General features: G+C 40.4%; 2 protein-coding genes across 2 annotated transcripts; one reads left to right on the top strand and one right to left on the bottom strand.

Annotated features, from left to right (window-relative positions):
* The first annotated feature begins 416 nt into the window (after positions 1 to 416).
* Positions 417 to 6,151, top strand: hmox1a (heme oxygenase 1a). Its single transcript, XM_079646796.1, has 5 exons — positions 417 to 551; positions 2,445 to 2,556; positions 2,663 to 2,878; positions 3,901 to 4,173; positions 5,404 to 6,151. Exons 1-5 carry the CDS (start codon positions 502 to 504, stop codon positions 5,572 to 5,574), a joined length of 822 nt encoding a protein of 273 aa, XP_079502922.1. The 5' UTR covers positions 417 to 501; the 3' UTR covers positions 5,575 to 6,151.
* A 214-nt stretch (positions 6,152 to 6,365) lies between these two features.
* Positions 6,366 to 19,914, bottom strand: mcm5 (minichromosome maintenance complex component 5). Its single transcript, XM_079642855.1, has 16 exons — positions 19,600 to 19,914; positions 18,954 to 19,080; positions 17,952 to 18,080; positions 17,064 to 17,236; positions 15,238 to 15,393; positions 14,513 to 14,682; positions 13,667 to 13,838; positions 13,293 to 13,404; positions 12,088 to 12,231; positions 11,392 to 11,457; positions 10,835 to 11,011; positions 9,159 to 9,271; positions 8,878 to 9,006; positions 7,821 to 7,963; positions 7,165 to 7,292; positions 6,366 to 6,667 (listed from the first exon to the last, which is right to left on the bottom strand). Exons 1-16 carry the CDS (start codon positions 19,770 to 19,772, stop codon positions 6,566 to 6,568), a joined length of 2,214 nt encoding a protein of 737 aa, XP_079498981.1. The 5' UTR covers positions 19,773 to 19,914; the 3' UTR covers positions 6,366 to 6,565.
* Positions 19,915 to 20,733: the final 819 nt, after the last annotated feature.

Below are 20,733 nucleotides of genomic sequence, written 5' to 3'. Positions count from 1 at the left end.
ATTTATTAGTTTAAAGAATGCAGTATGTTTACCTTAGAATGAGCCCTTTATAGTATATCCATATGAAGTCGGTCATTGGAAGTATTAACCATGCAGACTGGTGCTTTATTACTAATATATATTATGCTATATTACAAAAATAAAGTACATGTACCTCATTATTTGACTTATTTACAGTACTTGCGGAAATGTATTTCTTCATATTTCACCACTAAGTGTTTTTTTTATCTAGAATGAGCATTAAGTAGAGTTTTTGATTTTGCCTCATCATGTTTTCAGATTTCCTCTCTACATGCCTTGTCATGTTTAAGCCTCAGCAGAGTGATGACTCGCATCAAACTCCACTCACACTTCCCATGTGACTCAGCAGAAAGTCCCATATATATAAACACAGGCGACACAGAGCTGAGAGGAAACAGAGGACCGAGCAGCCTTCAGTTTATCGCGGGTGCATTTAAACATTTTTAAATACAGAGCAACCATTTGTTCCAGTCTGCAGAGATGGAGACCATGAAGAGTGCCAGGAAGAATGGTACGGAGGACGTCGGGAGGTAGGACTTTATGTTTTATTAACCCAATAATAATCTCAATTCAATTCAAATTTTTTATTAAGCGACAGTGTAGAAATGGCAATGAAATTCTTCTGACCTGAGCTCCTCCCACAATGCAACACATATAATAAAATACAAACTAAAAAGTAGTGCAAAAAGTATAGGCCTACATGTCAATAGAATATGATCTGTACAAGAACAGAATAGGAAATTAAATAAAGTAAATTAAGATACGGTTTATTGCGGTGATAACTATTGATATACACAACACACTGCACTGATTGAACAAACATAGTGTAAAGAGCATTGGCATTGAAAATATATATATTTGTAATAATGACACTAAAATTAAACATAGGCTGGAGGAGGTTAGACCATACTTGCCAACCTTTAGACCTCAGAAATCGGGAGCGTTTCAAAATGCAAAATTGGGGGGGGGTGCTAGTGGAACACCGGAGCTGTTAGATTAACATTAACATGCTTATTGTAGTTGTAAGGGCACTGCCTTGCGGCCTGTAGCACCGTCCTTGATGGAGCATATGTGTGGGCTGGACCTGTATTTTACAGGAAAGGAGTGAGCAGAGAGTAGAGTAGTTGTCGATTCTTGTTCTGTTTTCTGTGAATATCTGCCTCACCCTCTCAGACTTTGAGTTGCGCGCGCTACTAAAGAGACGTGTTACCATGGAAACCAAACAATGGTGTAGCTGTATTAAAGTCCGAGTGGAAACAGTCGTGTGTAAATCTGATTTGGTCAGAAATCGGGAGAAATGCGGGAGAAATATGACCCCGGGAGGAAACCGGGAGAGGGCAATGAAATCGGGAGTCTCTCGCAAAAATCGGGAGGGTTGACAAGTATGGGTTAGACAACAACATCAAACAATATTTTATTTTGTTATTTTTTGCCTATTTTTCTTGTGTGATCTCAATGACAATCTTTACATTTTTCAGTGTTAGATTATTGTTTTTTAATCTATTTGTATATGTTTTGCAAGGCATTAACTAAAGCTTTATTTGTCCCTCAATGGGGGAATGTACATGATTACAACAGCAGAAAAATTGCTAAGTATGCACACGTTATTAATAACACAATAAATCAAACAGAAAAACAAAATAGCAGATATGTACACCGTGGTAATAAGGCAGGAGGGTATATTGCACAGAGTTTTATATTTACAGACAGTGTATGTGTTTTTTCAAAGCCAAATTAGATTCTGAATGCCAAATCTTACCGTAACTTTTTCATCTATATAGATTTGATCAATTATTATTATTTTGAGGATATGATTTTATGGTTTTCGAAGTCATTAAAGATATTTCACCTAGATTTGTCTTTTGCATTTTTTTTTATCACAGCATACAAAAAAAATCACATACATAAGACGAAAACATTGAGCCAAAAGCAGGACAACTACATTACTTTACATTAAAGAAAAATAACAACACTAAATTAAATTGGTACATACATACAACAAGGGCACTTTAATACATCGGCAACCATCCAGCTTTCCAGCAATAGGACCGTATTTCTGCAGAGGCGATCACAGTAATTTAAATGTTAAGATATTATAACATATTATCCTGCCCCAGGTTCGTTCAGAAATTGAGATAGGTCATTGTTCTTGGTATATTGTCTTTTGCATTTTACTTTGTTTTGTCTTTTTTTTGTTAATTATTTTTAATCCAAATTTAGTTTTTGAAGTCCAAATGTTACCCTAACTGTTCTAGCTCCAGATTTAAAAGTAAATTAAGTTTTTTTGGTATAAAAGTATGTATTTCAAAGCTTCCAACATGATATTTGTTGCATTTTGTTGTGTGTTCCAAAGACAGTGTCAGATTGATATATAAACATGGATATTTGAATAACTGTGTCCTGTTTGTGTTGCCCATCTTCAGTGACTTATCGGAGCAGATTAAAGCAGCCACTAAGGACAATCATGTGCGAGCTGAAAACACCACGATGATGCTGGACTACCAGAAAGGGAAGATCACCCTGCCTCAGTACAAGGTAAAACATTTAATAAGGGACACTTCCTCAAGTTTGAAGGGATCTGAGTACACACTAAGTGTATTTGATATGACTTGTTGACACATTATCCTGAACTCTCCCTCAGCTGTTGCTGTGCTCGCTGTATGAGATCTACAGAGCTCTGGAGGAGGAGCTGGACAGAAACGCTTCACACCCCGCCGTCGCTCCCATCTACTTCCCTCAGGAACTCGCTCGTCTGCAAACTCTGGAGAGAGATCTGGAACATTTCTTCGGCTCTGAGTGGAGGCAGAGGGTGATCGTTCCTGCAGCTACAGTCAGATACCAGGAGAGAATACGGAGGGTGAGCGGAGAGGAGGATTATTACTTAACCTCACTTTTGAAAGAAGATTCTCTGATATCCTCAAAGAGGACATGTTCCCCTTTAAAGAGTCCTCTCCTGCTGATGTTCAGGTGTATATCAGTATGTAATGTCTCTACTTTAAAGAGTCCTCTCCTGCTGATGTTCAGGTGTATATCAGTATGTAGTGTCTCTACTTTAAAGAGTCCTCTCCTGCTGATGTTCAGGTGTATATCAGTATGTAGTGTCTCTACTTTAAAAAGTCCTCTCCTGCTGATGTTCAGGTGTATATCAGTATGTAGTGTCTCTACTTTAAAGAGTCCTCTCCTGCTGATGTTCAGGTGTATATCAGTATGTAGTGTCTCTACTTTAAAGAGTCCTCTCCTGCTGATGTTCAGGTGTATATCAGTATGTATTGTCTCTACTTTAAAGAGTCCTCTCCTGCTGATGTTCAGGTGTATATCAGTATGTAGTGTCTCTACTTTAAAGAGTCCTCTCCTGCTGATGTTCAGGTGTATATCAGTATGTAGTGTCTCTACTTTAAAGAGTCCTCTCCTGCTGATGTTCAGGTGTATATCAGTATGTAGTGTCTCTACTTTAAAGAGTCCTCTCCTGCTGATGTTCAGGTGTATATCAGTATGTAGTGTCTCTACTTTAAAGAGTCCTCTCCTGCTGATGTTCAGGTGTATATCAGTATGTAGTGTCTCTACTTTAAAGAGTCCTCTCCTGCTGATGTTCAGGTGTATATCAGTATGTCGTGTCTCTACTTTAAAGAGTCCTCTCCTGCTGATGTTCAGGTGTATATCAGTATGTAGTGTCTCTACTTTAAAGAGTCCTCTCCTGCTGATGTTCAGGTGTATATCAGTATGTAGGGTCTCTACTTTAAAGAGTCCTCTCCTGTTGACGTTCAGGTGTATATCAGTACCCTGGCCAGAATGCAATCTGAAAATGAAACACGATGAAGTCAAAATGATCGCTTGTGAGGAAAAAGTGTTAATATTCAGGAATGGCTTCTTGTTCCTCAGATTGGTGCAGAGAGTCCTTATCTGCTGGTGGCTCACGCCTACACCCGTTACCTGGGCGACCTGTCAGGGGGTCAGGTGCTGGGGAAGATTACCCAGAAGTCCTTGGGACTGAGCAGTAAAGATGGACTGTCGTTCTTCTCGTTCCCCGGAGTCAGCAGCCCTCATCGCTTCAAACAGCTGTTCAGGAGCCGAATGAACAGCATCGACCTGACGGAGGAGGGGAGGGAGGAGATGCTGAGGGAGGCGAACACCTCCTTCCTGCTCAACATCCAGGTGAGGGGAAGGGTGATGTTCAGGTGTATATCAGTATGTAGTGTCTCTACTTTAAAGAGTCCTCTCCTGCTGATGTTCAGGTGTATATCAGTATGTAGTGTCTCTACTTTAAAGAGTCCTCTCCTGCTGATGTTCAGGTGTATATCAGTATGTAGTGTCTCTACTTTAAAGAGTCCTCTCCTGCTGATGTCCAGGTGTATATCAGTATGTAGTGTCTCTACTTTAAAGAGTCCTCTCCTGCTGATGCTCAGGTGTATATCAGTATGTAGTGTCTCTACTTTAAAGAGTCCTATCCTGCTGATGTTCAGGTGCATATCAGTATGTAGTGTCTCTACTTTAAAGAGTCCTCTCCTGCTGATGCTCAGGTGCATATCAGTATGTAGTGTCTCTACTTTAAAGAGTCCTCTCCTGCTAATGTTCAGTTGTATATCAGTATGTAGTGTCTCTACTTTAAAGAGTCCTCTCCTGCTGATGTTCAGGTGTATATCAGTATGTAGTGTCTCTACTTTAAAGAGTCCTCTCCTGCTGATGTTCAGGTATATATCAGTATGTAGTGTCTCTACTTTAAAGAGTCCTCTCCTGCTGATGTTCAGGTGTATATCAGTATGTAGTGTCTCTACTTTAAAGAGTCCTCTCCTGCTGATGTTCAGTTGTATATCAGTATGTAGTGTCTCTACTTTAAAGAGTCCTCTCCGGGAATTTTTTTTTGCATATTGACTACTTTTACTCAAAACGTTGTACTTTAAGTATATTTTGATGACAATATATTCAAATTTCTTTATTAGGATAAACCCCTTGAGGTGAATCACCTCGTTTTCAAGGGGGTCCCAAAAAACAATACTTTTGTACTTCAGATTCTTGAATGCAGTACTTATTTTATCGACCTTTGTCCTTCTATATATAATGAATCTGGTAGTACTTTACTTATATACAATTTTTGTGGTGCTTGTACTTTAAGTATTTAACTTTTAATTACTTTATATACTGCTGCTGAATATCTTAAACTATAATTTTATGTCAACGTTTATTGACATATAAACAAAATGATCAGAAAATACTTAAAGTACAAGTACCTCCAATGTATACCTAAGAACTAGATCTGTGTGGACAATGAGGTGTCAACAACCAATAATAACTTCAGAATTCTTACGAAAATCAAAGTGAAACTCTGAGAAACAGGAAGTGAATCTGTCAAAGTGCTGACTCGTCATTCTGCTTTTTCCCCATCAGGTTTTTGATGACTTGCAGAAAATGCTGAGTGTCACAACAGAAGCCGAGGACCAATCAGAGGGCGACGCTGTCAAATCCAAAAACATGTTCCCGTCTTTACCCAGCATGCAGTTCACCGTGGGAGTGTGTGTTGCAGTGACCACGGTTGGATTGGGATTCTACGCTTTGTAGAGGCTCCATTTATAACCACTGACAGCACTTTGATCACTCTGCTCCTTCTGTACGCCATTATTAATGTGATCCATAATCTTGCTTTTTATAACATAAAAAACATGGCCAGTATTTTATGAGTGAAATCGTTGATCAATGTATATCTTTTAAGGATTGTGTACTGGTTTGTTGGATTTTCTGTACATGGGTTTCTAATTTAGGACAAACCTTTGAGCCCCTGGGACAAATTCAGTTTTCCACTCAGTATTGATCAGAGGTGTAAAGTGCGTAAGTACATGCACTCAAGTACTGTTACTGTATGCTACTGTGTACTTCTACTCCACTTCATGTATACCTTTAGTTACTTTACAGATGTGGATGAATGATGTGCAATATAATCAAGTGTTGAAATGGACCAATCTGCACAATGATTACTTTTACTGTCGCTACTTTCACTAGATTTTGATGAGAATACTTTTCTACTTTTACTTGAGGAATATTTTGAATCCAGGACTTTTACTGTAACAGAGTATTCCTACACTCTGGTACTTCTACTTTTACTCAAGAACAAGATCTGAGTACTTCTACTTTTACTCAAGAACAAGATCTGAGTACTTCTACTTTTACTCAAGAACAAGATCTGAGTACTTCTACTTACTCAAGACCTGAGTACTTCTACTTTTACTCAAGATCTGAGTACTTCTACTTTTACTCAAGAACAAGATCTGAGTACTTCTACTTTTACTCAAGTACACGTTCAGAGTACTTCTCCCTCCTCTGGTATTGAATAATAAAAACACAATTTCAAAAAATATGATTCAAATACTTTATTTTTTACACATCTTGCAGAAACTTCTTCTTGTGACATTTACTCCATTGTTTTTATTTTACATCCTGATACGTGTCGCTGCCATGAATCCATCACCCTGACTGAAACAGACTTTTCTAAAGACATCTGTTTTTAAAATGCAGATTATAACTATTTACATGAACATTGAGAGCTCCGTTGGCTCTACTTGACCCTGTAGAGGACCTTCCTCTGCATGCGGTGCTGCAGCTCGCCGCGCCGCAGCATCAGGTGCAGCACCTTGTAGATCGCATGCTCCGGGTATTTCTGCAGAGCGGGGGAAGAGGGGAGATGAGATCAGACCACTATGATAAAAAACATCTAATTTGTTTACATTTTTTATATAAAAAATATAATAATAAATAAATACTTTTGGGGTAAAGTTAGTGGTGAACATACTCCTACCAAGAAATGTTTGCATAAAACAATGTTAATATTTTATTCTATAAACTGGGAAATTGGGTTTTGTGACTGTTGCTTCGTTTTGAATTAAATACAAAAAAATAAAGAATAGGACCGAAATGAAAATGTTTGATAAAGTTAAAAAAGTTAAAATGTTAAATAAAAAGATCAAATAAAAACATGTTTATTAAAATTAAAATAAAGGATACTGTAAATACAAATATCATATAATTAAAGAAACATCAGAATTTAAAGTAAAAATGTTTAATATAAAAAATAAAACCCAGATATTTGTATTAATAAATGACGCATGAATACGAATATATATGAACCCAGTAAATTGACTATCTGCCGCCTCTCACCTGTTTGGTGAAGTCCTGCACGATGCTGTGCTCGGAGACCTGAGAGCCGATAGCGAAGCGTCTCTTCAGCTGTTTCTCCACCCGGGAGATCATCTCCTGGTCCTCCACCGAGGTGAAGCCCTCCGCTCCTGCAGAGAAGAGAACATCAGAGACACGTTACAGACGGATATCATTTACTCTACTTTAAAAAGGTCCCCTATGATACTGTCCTTCATCAATATATCACAGCTCTCAGATATATCCAGAGCCTGTCTCTGATTGGCTGAAACACCAAACAGATCATAGCAGCATTACCCATAATCCCCTCTGTTTCAGCCCTGTTTCCAAAGTGCTGATTCTCTGTCTGTTACTTTAGATGAAAATAAGGAGCCCCTCCCCACGCCCCTCTGAGAGAGATTTGGTAACAAAGAACTCAATGGTGCTCTAGGAGGAGATTCAGGTGATAAGGTGGGGGGGGGGGGGGTTACCTTGGTTGCTGATTGGCTAATGGTTACACAAGACAAAACATCGTTATGACATCATAAAGTGGCCAAAATCTGATCAGCTCATTTTCAGACAGGTTTTTATAGAAATAAATACTAATCATTTCCCTTTTTTAACATGCTTTATCCTACGTATTTAAGCCTTTAATGTGTCTGCGCTGCTCTGACACTCACCTGAGAGGCTTCCGGACATGGCGGCGTCCAGCGTGGAGACCTGGAAGAGACGCAGAGCCTCGTCCACCTCCTCCTCCCCGGCCACCGCCTGCAGCTTCATCTTGGCCAGAGACTCTGCGATGCGCACCACGGCCTCCAGCTGCCTGCAGGGGGGGGGAAACAGGAAGTCAGTTTAACACTCGGGGGGGGGGGTCAGCCATGGATGTTCAATAAGAACTGGATCCAGCGTCTGAGGCCTCGTCCATTCATATTTTATTCCATTTCAATGTAAATACTGATATATATTTTTTAATGTTTTTAGAGCTGTTCATTGGCGCATGAGGACAAAATGGCCTGAGATTCTCGAGAGCAAGATGTCCCAAATTACCCATCATGCCTTGCTGTCAGAGTAGAAGTCCCCATATGTAGCTCAGAGCAGCGGAATTGAGTGTCCCCTTAAGCCCCGCCTCCTGTCACTAAGCCCCGCCTCCTACCGTTAAGCCCCGCCCCCAAGTTCATGTTCTCGCCTCAGTAGAATGAATGGAGTGAGAAAATAAATCTGGATTTGGCCTTTAGTGCATTTTACAACTTTTAAGGACTTAATGATTGATAAGAGATATCAAATAGTTCATACTGGGGAGTTTTTTTATTTTTGTGCTGATTTACAGACGTCTCTTTCCCCTTGTTAGTCAATGGGAAAAAGTATTCCTGGGCCCAGTGACGTCACGGACTGATATGGAAATTGTAGTACCGCCGTTTGGCCACTAGGATTATTTCCCTCAGAGTCCGGAGCACTCCCTGGGGGCTTGGTGCCAGCAGGTGGAGGAAAGTATGCAGTGCCGAGAGACGGGAGACAAAGCTAGTCGTTTAATAAATAAGGAACAGGATGATAACACTCAAGTCCGGGAGATCTGACAGACAGGAAAAGGAAGTTCCCGTGCACTAAAATGTCCGCGGATGTCTCCCAGAAACTCTGACAATTTGAGAAAAACGGCGTGATTTGCCATGTTCGGTTCAGTCTCGGATACTTGAACAAGACTAACGTCGGGGTCAGCGATGTTATCCGTCCTGCACGTACCTGACGGTGATGGGGATGGAGGGCCGTTTGTCCGTCTCTCTCTCGTGCTCGCGGGCGCCGCTCCTCATCACCACGTAGCGGTTCTTCAGCTTCTCTGCAGCGGCGGCCGAGAGGCGGGGGCCGCATTTACTGAGGGGAAAAACACAAGAAATATGAACACAGGTGCACAGTGTGTAAATGTAATAAATAGATGTAAGGGTATTGCAATTAATAAATGTATACATTAAAAGGAAATTGTATGCGTTTGTATATAAATCCGACTTGTATATTATCAGACTTACGTTCTGGCGAAGGCGATGAACTTCTTGAACGTGGCGAGAGGAATCTCCCCCTCCACTCCCTCCGTCTGCGTGCGGGCGCTGAGGTGGACGTTCATCACGTGACGAGCCAGAGTCTGAAGAAATTCATCACATATTAGCAGAGATGGCAAAAGTACACACATCCTTTACTCAAGTAGAAGTACAAATACTCGTGTTTAGAAATACTCTGGTAAAAGTAGAAGTACTGACTAAACTTCTTTACTCAAGTAAAAGTAAAGAGGCTTTGAAATGTACTTCAGTAAAAAGTACCCATAACTAGCAGCTGTTTTAAAGAGTACCTGACCTCCCTTTATATTAATAGAACAATAATGTCATTGTTAGCTAATGAATGTTTCCATGGTGACCAACGGCAACATGACAACGTTTCCATTGGTCCCTCTTCTTTAGAGAAGACCAGGAAATGATGGATACACGGATCGTGTTCAAACCAATAGGCACGCAATGACTCTAAATAATAATGATCACGCCACCAAACACACATTCAAACTAAAGGAACCAGCCTGTTTGGAAAATGAGAGAAGTAGAAAGTACAGGTATTTGAGTTCAACATGTAAGAAGTAGAAAGTACAGGTATTTGAGTTCAACATGTAAGAAGTAGAAAGTTCAGGTATTTGAGTTCAACATGTAAGAAGTAGAAAGTTCAGGTATTTGTGTTCAACATGTAAGAAGTAGAAAGTACAGGTATTTGAGTTCAACATGTAAGAAGTAGAAAGTACAGGTATTTGAGTTCAACATGTAAGAAGTAGAAAGTACAGGTATTTGAGTTCAACATGTAAGAAGTAGAAAGTTCAGGTATTTGTGTTCAACATGTAAGAAGTAGAAAGTTCAGGTATTTGTGTTCAACATGTAAGAAGTAGAAAGTACAGGTATTTGAGTTCAACATGTAAGAAGTAGAAAGTACAGGTATTTGAGTTCAACATGTGAGAAGTAGAAAGTACAGGTATTTGTGTTCAACATGTAAGAAGTAGAAAGTACAGGTATTTGAGTTCAACATGTAAGAAGTAGAAAGTTCAGGTATTTGTGTTCAACATGTAAGAAGTAGAAAGTTCAGGTATTTGTGTTCAACATGTAAGAAGTAGAAAGTACAGGTATTTGAGTTCAACATGTAAGAAGTAGAAAGTACAGGTATTTGAGTTCAACATGTGAGAAGTAGAAAGTACAGGTATTTGTGTTCAACATGTAAGAAGTAGAAAGTACAGGTATTTGTGTTCAAAATGTAAGAAGTAGAAAGTACAGGTATTTGAGTTCAACATGTAAGAAGTAGAAAGTACAGGTATTTGGGTTCAAAATGTAAGAAGTAGAAAGTACAGGTATTTGTGTTCAACATGTAAGAAGTAGAAAGTACAGGTATTTGAGTTCAACATGTAAGAAGTAGAAAGTACAGGTATTTGGGTTCAAAATGTAAGAAGTAGAAAGTACAGGTATTTGTGTTCAACATGTAAGAAGTAGAAAGTACAGGTATTTGTGTTAAAGATTTAAGAAGTAAAAGCAAAAAGTAGTGGAGTAAAGTACTGATACCAGAAAAATGTACTTAAGTACAGTAATGAAGTATTCGTACTCCACTACTTCCAACCACTGCATATTAACAATAATGAATTGTTCCTGCTTCCTTTGAGTAACGGTGAGTGAACCCTCACCATGTCCCTCTCGTGGTCGTGGATGTCTTTGATGATGAAGATCATGTCGAATCGGGACAAGATGGTGGGCATGAAGTCGATGTTGTCTTCGCCCTTCGTGTCGTCCCAGCGTCCGAACACAGAGTTAGCGGCAGCGAGGACGGAGCAGCGGGAGTTCAGAGTGGTGGTGATACCGGCCTGTGGGGAGGAGAGGGGGGGGTTAAGTTCAGTGCATGAGGGACGTTGGGATTTTAACCCTCGTAGGAACTGTCCCGGTAATGTACTTGAAATAATAAGTTGATCATTTTTACATATTCTTTTTTTCACATTTACCAGGGATAAATAAGGTATTTTCATTCATATATAACAGAATACACACATTTATGATGTAATGGTTGTGGGATCAATAACTGGGGTTTTAACTGGTTTCAATGGTTCATTAATGGTCTCGCAGACTGTAGTGTGAATGTCTGTATGCATGCCATATGCACCAACACAACCAAAATAAATATATAAAGCAATTTAAAGCCTTAAAAAGTCTCAAGCGAGGAGTTAAAAAAACATAAGTGTATAAATACCTTGGCGATGGAGATGGTCTGCTGCTCCATGGCTTCATGAATGGCCACTCTGTCGTCCTCTCTCATCTGAAATACAACAAAATATATCACTTTAATCCTCAAACACAAATTAAAACAAACTTCCTCCGTCTAAAGAGTGGCGCAGGAATGAGTCCTAAAACCCAGAAATGAGTCATAGATTATAAAGTTTTGTCCTACGCCATAAAACACGCCACCTTTTATTATAGCCCAACATTAGCCACCTTTAGCTTAGCGGTGGTGACGTGAAGTCATGTGACCGTTCTGTAGTTCCTTTATAGCCCAACATTAGCCTCCTTTAGCTTAGCGGTGGTGACGTGAAGTCATGTGACCGTGCTGTAGTTCCTTTATAGCCCAACATTAGCCGCCTTTAGCTTTGCGGTGGTGACGTGAAGTCATGTGACCGTGCTGTAGTTCCTTTATAGCCCAACATTAGCCGCCTTTAGCTTTGCGGTGGTGACGTGAAGTCATGTGACCGTGCTGTAGTTCCTTTATAGCCCAACATTAGCCACCTTTAGCTTAGCGGTGGTGACGTGAAGTCATGTGACCGTGCGTCCTATATAAAAATCCCATTGTCCTCTTGTGTAGGGAACCAGGGAGATGGTGCCTTCAGGGTCTACTTCTAGTAATAAGTCATCCCTGCACCACTATAATACAAAAACACTTTTATTTTCTTACCTTGTCGAACTCGTCGATGCACACCACTCCTCCGTCGGCCAGCACCATGGCCCCCCCCTCCATGATGAAACCCCGGGTGTTGGGGTCTCTCAGAACTGAGGCGGTGAGACCGGCGGCGCTGCTGCCTTTACCTGAAGTGTACACCTGAAGAGAAACGATTCAGCATCAGAGGATTCACAAACCACCAGAGATGGAGAAAGTACACAAACTTTACTCAAGTCAAAGTAAAGAGGCTTTGAAATGTCCTTCAGTAAAAAAGTACCCATAACTAGCAGCTGTTTTAAAGAGTACCTGACCTCCCTTTATATTAATAGAACAATAATGTCATTGTTAGCTAATGAATGTTTCCATGGTGACCAACGGCAACATGACAACGTTTCCATTGGTCCCTCTTCTTTAGAGAAGACCAGGAAATGATGGATACACGGATCGTGTTCAAATCAATAGGCACGCAATGACTCTAAATAATAATGATCACGCCACCAAACACACATTCAGACTAAAGGAACCAGCCTGTTTGGAAAATGAGAGAAGTAGAAAGTACAGGTATTTGTGTTCAACATGTAAGAAGTAGAAAGTACAGGTATTTGTGTTCAACATGTAAGAAGTAGAAAGTACAGGTATTTGTGTTCAACATGTGAGAAGTAGAAAGTACAGGTATTTGTGTTCAACATGTAAGAAGTAGAAAGTACAGGTATTTGGGTTCAACATGTAAGAAGTAGAAAGTACAGGTATTTGTGTTCAACATGTAAGAAGTAGAAAGTACAGGTATTTGTGTTCAACATGTGAGAAGTAGAAAGTACAGGTATTTGTGTTCAACATGTAAGAAGTAGAAAGTACAGGTATTTGGGTTCAACATGTAAGAAGTAGAAAGTACAGGTATTTGAGTTCAACATGTAAGAAGTAGAAAGTACAGGTATTTGAGTTCAACATGTAAGAAGTAGAAAGTACAGGTATTTGAGTTCAACATGTAAGAAGTAGAAAGTACAGGTATTTGAGTTCAACATGTGAGAAGTCAAAGTAAAAAGTATTGGAGTAAAGTACTGATACCAGAAACATGTACTTAAGTATGGTAACAAAGTATTTGTACTGCACCTCCCACCTTTGCCTGGTCAAATCAAGCAGAACTTTTTTTTAATTTTTTTAATTTTTTAAATCCCATTGTACCGTTTCTCCTAATCTAAAATGGCATTCTGGGTAATTACCCCGATGGGCGAGCATCTCTCCGCGAACTTGAGCAGCTGAGACTTGGCGGTACCGGGGTCTCCGAGCATCAGAAGGTTGATGTCTCCACGACGGGTCAAACCATCAGGAAGCCTGAGGGGGGGGGGGGGGGGGAACATTCAGCGTTACTAAACACGTATTTATTAATACAGTATTTATTTAATTGTACAGTTTTAAATGTAATATACTTCAAGACTTAAAAAATGTGCATTAAAAAGATAAAACATATAAAATATATTTATATTAAAACAAGACATGAAAAGTGGATTTTGTATAAGAGGTGACCTTTAATATATTGTATGTTGGTAGAGCCTGATGTTTTGAGCGTATGACAGCTAACCCTGAGAGCCCTCACCTCTTCCTGGAGCCCCCGAACAGCAGGCAGGCGATGGCCTTCTTCAGGTCTTCGCTGCCGTAGATGGAGGGAGCGACGGAGCGAGCCAGAGCGCCGTAGACGTTGGGAGACGCAGCGAGGCTTCGGAGCTCCTCCTCCTCCTGAGGGGAAACCAAACCGGTGGCTCCACGACCTGAAGAGAGAAACACACCGTCAAGGTCTGACCTCCAACTTCGAAGGTTTTCAATTTTGACATATTAGATTAGATTCCTTTATTGTCACTACACAGAGTAGGGCTGCTCGATTATGGCAAAAATCATAATCTCGATTATTTGGGTCAATAATTGATATCACGATTATTAAAAACGATTATCCATTTACTTTGAAAACATCAATTTATTGGAGAATTTCTTTTTGAACAGTATGTTTTTAACAGTTGATTACCCTGAACTTTAACTAGAATTCAACTGAAAAACCAATTAAAAAAATAATAATATCGTTTTATTTCAATTACGTTGTTTTCGTAATCGTTGCCAGCCATACTCGCGATTAAAATACGATTAATTGAGCAGCCCTAACACAGAGTAAAGCGAAATTCCAAGCCCTCCCGATGGTGCAATCCCACATAACAGACAGTACAGGTATAACTTTACTTATAAAATTGGACCTATGATACATTGAACAGTACGCTTACAAAACATTACTAAACAAATACAAGAGCAATACGGTCAAAATGTAAACAAGTCAATAAGTAAGTTATTGCACATGTATTTATCGGTGCAGTTGATGATTACAGAACTAGAAATAAATATGTGTTCTAAAGACTTGATCCATTAAAGTGTTATCGTGCTCTCAGCGTCTCCTCACCTGTCCCCTCCGTGTCCACCTGGATGCCGAGCACCCTCAGGTACGACGCTCTGATCCCGACGCCGGCGCTCTTCTCGTTTCCTCGAGCTTTCACCGCCGCCATCTTCTTGATCGAGTAAATGCCAACGATGGTCACTCTGTTGCCCGGGACGACGCGGTCACAAAGGTACCTGCAGGAGGAAGAGGAGGAGGAAGAGGAGGAGCGAACAGGTTTTAATTCATCTCCATATGTGTGAGAGAGAGTGACTGTGAGAGTGTGTGTGAGAGTGTGTGTGTGTCTCCATGTGTGTGTGTGTGTGTGTGTGTGTGTGTGTGTGTCTCTATATGTGTGTGTGTGTGTGTGTGTGTGTGTCTATGTATGTGTGTGTCTATATGTATGTGTGTGTGTGTGTGTGTGTGTGTGTGTGTGTGTGTGTGTGTGTGTCTATGTGTCTATGTGTGTGTGTGTCTCTATATGTGTGTGTCTCTATATGTGTGTGTCTCTATATGTGTGTGTCTCTATATGTGTGTGTCTCTATATGTGTGTGTCTCTATGTGTGTGTGTCTCTATGTGTGTGAGTGTGTCTCTATGTGTGTGAGTGTGTGTGTGTGTGTGTGTGTGTCTCTATGTGAGTGTGTGTGTGTCTATGTGTGTGTGTGTGTGTGTGTGTGTGTGTGTGTGTGTGTGTGTGTGTGTGTGTGTGTGTGTGTGTGTGTGTGTGTGTGTGTGTGTGTGTTAGTCTCACCGGTCGCAGTAGAGCTGCATGTGGCGCGGCATCTCTCCGTGCGGCACGGCGTCCGGAGCTTCCTGCAGGCGGAGCGTCTGGAAGTCGACGCAGACGCAGCGGTCGGGGAGGATGAAGTACGGATCGATCGGACACTTCACCCTGCCGGCATTCTCACTGAGGGGGGGGGGGGAACACGGAGGGGAAGATTTATCATGTGACACAAACATCTGCATCTCTGACACATTAAACACAACAGAGAGGACCCTCTTCCAGGACGCATCCCCGCACTGTGATGGCCATGGAGACTCAGACACACGAGGAGAGCTGGAGCTCTGATGGCAAACACTAGGGCTGCTCCATTATGGCAAAAATTATGATCACGGTTATTTTGGTCAATAATTGATATCACGATTATTAAATACGATTATCCAGTTACTTTGAAAACATCCATTTATTGAACTTTAAAACAAATAATTTGAACAGTATCTTTTTAACTGTTGATTACCCTGAACGTATAATTCAACTGAAAAACCAATACACAAATAAATAATATCAAAATAATAAATACCAATAAGCAGGATCAACAAATATTTTGGAGCGCACTTCCACAAGCTACTAAACATATATAAATATGATAAATAAAAACAAATTACATCAAATATGTTCTATCTAGTGCACTGTCACAACCTAGCAAAGCAAACTAATCGGTTTTTTCGATGTTTTTGTAATTATGGCAGGCCAAAATCGTAATTGCGATTAAAATACGATTCATTGCACAGCCTTAGCAAACACTGAGGGTTTATTTGGAGCTTCAGCGGAGAATTCAAAAAACATGTTCTGTGTTTCTGAAGATCTCTAACCCAGACCCGTGTTTAGCTGGTCCTGAGAGAAGAGTCAACATGCTGCATAACAACATAAAGCACTATAACTCCTCTATCAGGCAGGAACAGAACACTGAGCACAGCCCAAGGTCACAGGCCGGAGCTCAGGGAGGTCAAACTGATAAACTGGGTCAAAGGTTAGGGCCGAGGAAAACATTTCCCCAACAAACACTACTTCTTAGCGGAGACGATCATTTTCAAGTCAATAAAATCATTTAAATTAATATTGGGAGTCAAGTCGTTAGTGTGTTTAGTGTTTGTCTGTGAGTGTGTTAGGGATGGGAAATTGAAAGCAAATGTATATTCGAATATTCGACCCCCCAAAAAACGGTTAACCGAAATGTACAAAAAAAAAAGTTCAATAACTTTTGGAAATAAATAAATACATGTAAATATGTTGAATATCGGCAAAACTAAATCTCTCCTGTCAAAATGTCTATGCACTTTGCCGCCACACACGGTTGCCAAGCAGCGCTCATTGTTGTTTAGGCTGGCCACTCATGTGTCGCGAGGGGTGACAGGGGGCGGGGGAGCACGCTCATGAACTGTTAGCGCTGGAACCTCGCAAAGGCAAAAAATAAAATAAAAATATGAATAACTCATATTCGAATAATTTTGAATATTCAAATATTCGATTAATCGGTCCCATCCCTAGTGTGTGTGTGAGTGAGTGAATGTGTATATTGTAGTATATGTATTTATTCCATTCTGTATCAATAGAGGGGTATGAGGGATGTTTAAAATAATAATTAATTATATTTAGAGGCGCCTTTCAAAGCACCCAAGGACACCTTACAATTCATAAAGTATTCTAAAGAGTACAAAAGGGCCGTAAAATGCATGATCTGTTTGATAGTTTGAGCAAACACACATCAGACATGTTTTTATATCTGAGAGCCTTAATATTTGCCTAACGATAGCAGACAGAGATCTTTCACAACAGAGACGATCGCCCTCACTCACGTGTTGCACTTGCGCGGCAGAGCGTATCCCTGCAGGCCCGGCGGCAGCGGGATGTTGCTGATGACGGAGCGGCAGCCGCGGCACTGCAGACACACTTTGGTGGCCTTCGCTCTCACAGGCGTCGCCGAGATGATGATCCCGCTCACCTTCACCAGGCGAGACACCTGCTCCGACTGCACGAGGGAACGGAGGGAAGAGAGAAGGTGGTCAGAGTCAGGTTTATCACCAGGTGGGTCCACACGTACCAGGAATTCGACTTAGTTACGTGGTGCATACGTAAAAGTAAAACAAATGTAAAAATACAGAGAGAACTATTTCAAGAACACTATAATAACATTACAAACAAATTAAAATATAGTCAAATGTAGCAGTATCTATCATCTAGTATCTATCATCTAGTATCTATCATCTAGTATCTATCATCTAGTATCTATCATCTAGTATCTATCATCTAGCAGTATCTACATGGATTAAAATTCGGAAGTAATAAAAACAAAACAGATATTGTGTCAATTGTTTGCATTAAGGAAATGCGAGAGGATGTGAGACTCTTTGAGAGGCGTTCAGGTACTCTGAGGATGTGAGACTCTCTGAGAGGCGTTCAGGTACTCTGAGGATGAGAGACTATCTTGAGAGGCGATCAGGTACTCTCTGAGAGGCATTCAGGTACTCTGAGGATGTGGGACTCTCTGAGAGGCGTTCAGGTACTCTGAGGATGAGAGACTATCTTGAGAGGCGTTCAGGTACTCTCTGAGAGGCATTCAGGTACTCTGAGGATGTGGGACTCTCTGAGAGGCATTCAGGTACTCTGAGGATGAGAGACTATCTTGAGAGGCAATCAGGTACTCTGAGAGGCATTCAGGTACTCTCTGAGAGGCGTTCAGGTACCTTGAGGCCTCGGATGGAGGCGTGGTGAGCATCGCTCCGCAGCATCACCTGGACGTCCTCCACCTTCTCCTCCCCCACCGGCCGGGGGCGGGTCACCTCGTCCGCCACCTCTCTCGCTGCTTCCTCCAGCTGGAATACACACAAACATTAGAGATAAAGCCGACTAAAGCTGTGGGGAAATGTCCGAAAACTAGGAGATCTTCATGACATTCAATATCTATTTTTATAGTAATTATATATATGTTCATTGTAATTCATTTCATAGTTGTTGTTTTTTAATCTTTAATTGTATTAATCTGTGCCGTCCTGTTTTTCACCCTAACCCTGTTGCTGTTAAACAACTGAATTTCCCCACTGGGATTAATAAAGGTCCATCTTATCGTATCTTATCTACATTTTGTTGCCAATGAAACAGAAACTGAATATTGTGACTTCTATTCAACGACTTTGGGGACAGGAATCAGGAGTGAAATTGTTCCTCTGCGTTTAAGGAGCAGTGGGCTGCTATTGCACAGCGCCCAGGAGGTGAACTGGGAGTAATAAGATATATTAATATGAATTTAGGTATGAGTATTGTTGTGAAAATACTGAATGTCCTCTTCCAATATCAGAGTACACCAACTGTAGCTGTGAACATGACAGGATGTGTGATTACCTAGCAGAGCATCAGGACTGTTTGAGGCATATGATAGCTATGTGATTAACATGATGATTCAGCCTCTATGGAGAGAGACATATGACAAGCATGATCATTTCTGACGTGGAGCTAATCTGAAGTAAACATTGAATACTGCTTTCTATTCCTCCATCTTGTGACTGTGGAACTCCCTCTCTTGGATATCAGCATGTGAAGGACACTGTTCAGGAACTAGTTGATGCTCTGTATGTGATGACTACTTCCATTCTGGAGAGGATCACAGATACATGGATCCTGAGATTGAAGCTCAAGCCGGAGACCAGTGAGATCTTTCTAACAAGTATGAATGTAGTTGTGTAACTCACCATGGGCAGGTTCTCAGAGGGGACTTTGTACAGACAGTCGGACAGATCCTCATCGAAGCTGGCCAGATCCTCCATCTCCACGTCCAGCCAGAACTCCCCCAGGGTGTAGTGCCTCTTCAGCTCATCTCTGAACACAACACAGACACATAACAATTCAGTAAAGAAGATCTAACGTTTCCCAAAAACAAGAGAACAGAAGGTAAACAACAAAATGGAGCTTATTTTTAAAAACTGTACTAGGTAGCGAAGTTGCATAATACTGCATCATGTGTTACAAAAAACAAAAACACATGTAGTTAAATGATATGATCCATAAATATACTACAAAGTACTTAAAATGGTGTCTATATTGAACAATGACAACATTTAAATACACTTATATGCATTTATTAGTGACAGCACCTAATTATACAAAAATGTGCCTTCTGTGTACTTCTATGTTTGATTTAAAGTACTTTTACATGCGTATTTTTTATACTAGGGTATTCCTACTTGTAGTTGTGCAAAGGATCCACGTACTTTGTCTACCTCTGCCAGTATAACTGTATTAATATGAATACAGATATGACTAATAAACAAAAATATATGACGCTCTTTTCACACATCCCCTGCACTGTTATAACCTATATAATGATGATGAACTGACCTGTATTTATAGGTGAACCCGGTTCTGTCGGTTCCCACTCGGAACTGGCGGAGGAACTCTCGGAACCTTTTCTTCAGCTGGGTCTTCTTCTGCCCTCCTTCATCGCCTCCATGCCCGTCTCCCCCTCCGAAATTGTCGCTGTAATAAACCCCGGGGTCATCAAATCCAGACATACTGAAGCAGATCGGTAAACAACACGAAAAGGAACTTAAAACAAGCTAGTTTTCCGTAATTTAAATAAAAAACCACGATGGGTTTAAACTGCGAGAGAAAATGGTGCTCAGTGTCTGCTCCGCGGGAAAAAGTCAACTTCTTCCTGTCTGAGTTTCCCGCGAGTTGGGTTTAGCCCCGCCCATTAGATGGATTCTGATTGGATGGGAGTTGAGTGAGAGTTTTACTATTGGTTGAAACGTTTTTATATGATTTAGAGGCGGGGCTTGTGTTGAGTGGTGGCGCGAAAAAGACAACAGAAAGAGGAGGAGGAAGAAGAAACATGTGGCTCAAAACAAAGAAGCATAATATTAAATATTAAACTGCACATTTTGAACAACAACACATATTTGTACCACCTTTAATAACTCTGTTTCATAAAGAAGATGGAGAAAACTGTATATAGTTTCAGTAAAATGTTCTACTATGTCAGTTTTAGAGGCTTGGTTTGTTCTTGTGTGAAATGAAATGACAGATGGTGGAGAAGCATGAACATTAAACTGCATCTTTTAACATCAGTGAATATCTACCGTCATTATAACCCTATTTTATGAAGTAGTTCCTTTTCTTGACAGGATTGAAGAGTAATCTGATTTTAAAATGGGAATAGATTCAGTAAAATCTAACTTTGAGGGACTTTTTTTGGTAAAATGACAGATGGTGGGCTTATATTTACATATGATCAGTCAGACTATAATTTAAGATAACTCTATATTAATAGTTTGCTCTACAGACATATGTTAAGACACTGAAACATATACAAAAAGCAGGACACGTTTTCACATCACACTGGTTTCATATTCAGACATTTTGGCTTTCTTACTTGTTCTGCTGTCTCAAATCACATAGATACATATCAGAAACTGAGATTTAAGGTGTGCAGAGAAACTGATTAATGTGAATACAGCTTTCTACGGTCAAACT

The sequence above is a fragment of the Notothenia rossii genome, assembly GCF_949606895.1.
Source record: "Notothenia rossii genome assembly, chromosome: 8".
Classification (NCBI taxonomy): Eukaryota; Metazoa; Chordata; class Actinopteri; order Perciformes; family Nototheniidae; genus Notothenia; species Notothenia rossii.
Note: the sequence above shows the minus strand (reverse complement) of the source record. Positions and strands in the feature narration are given on the sequence as shown.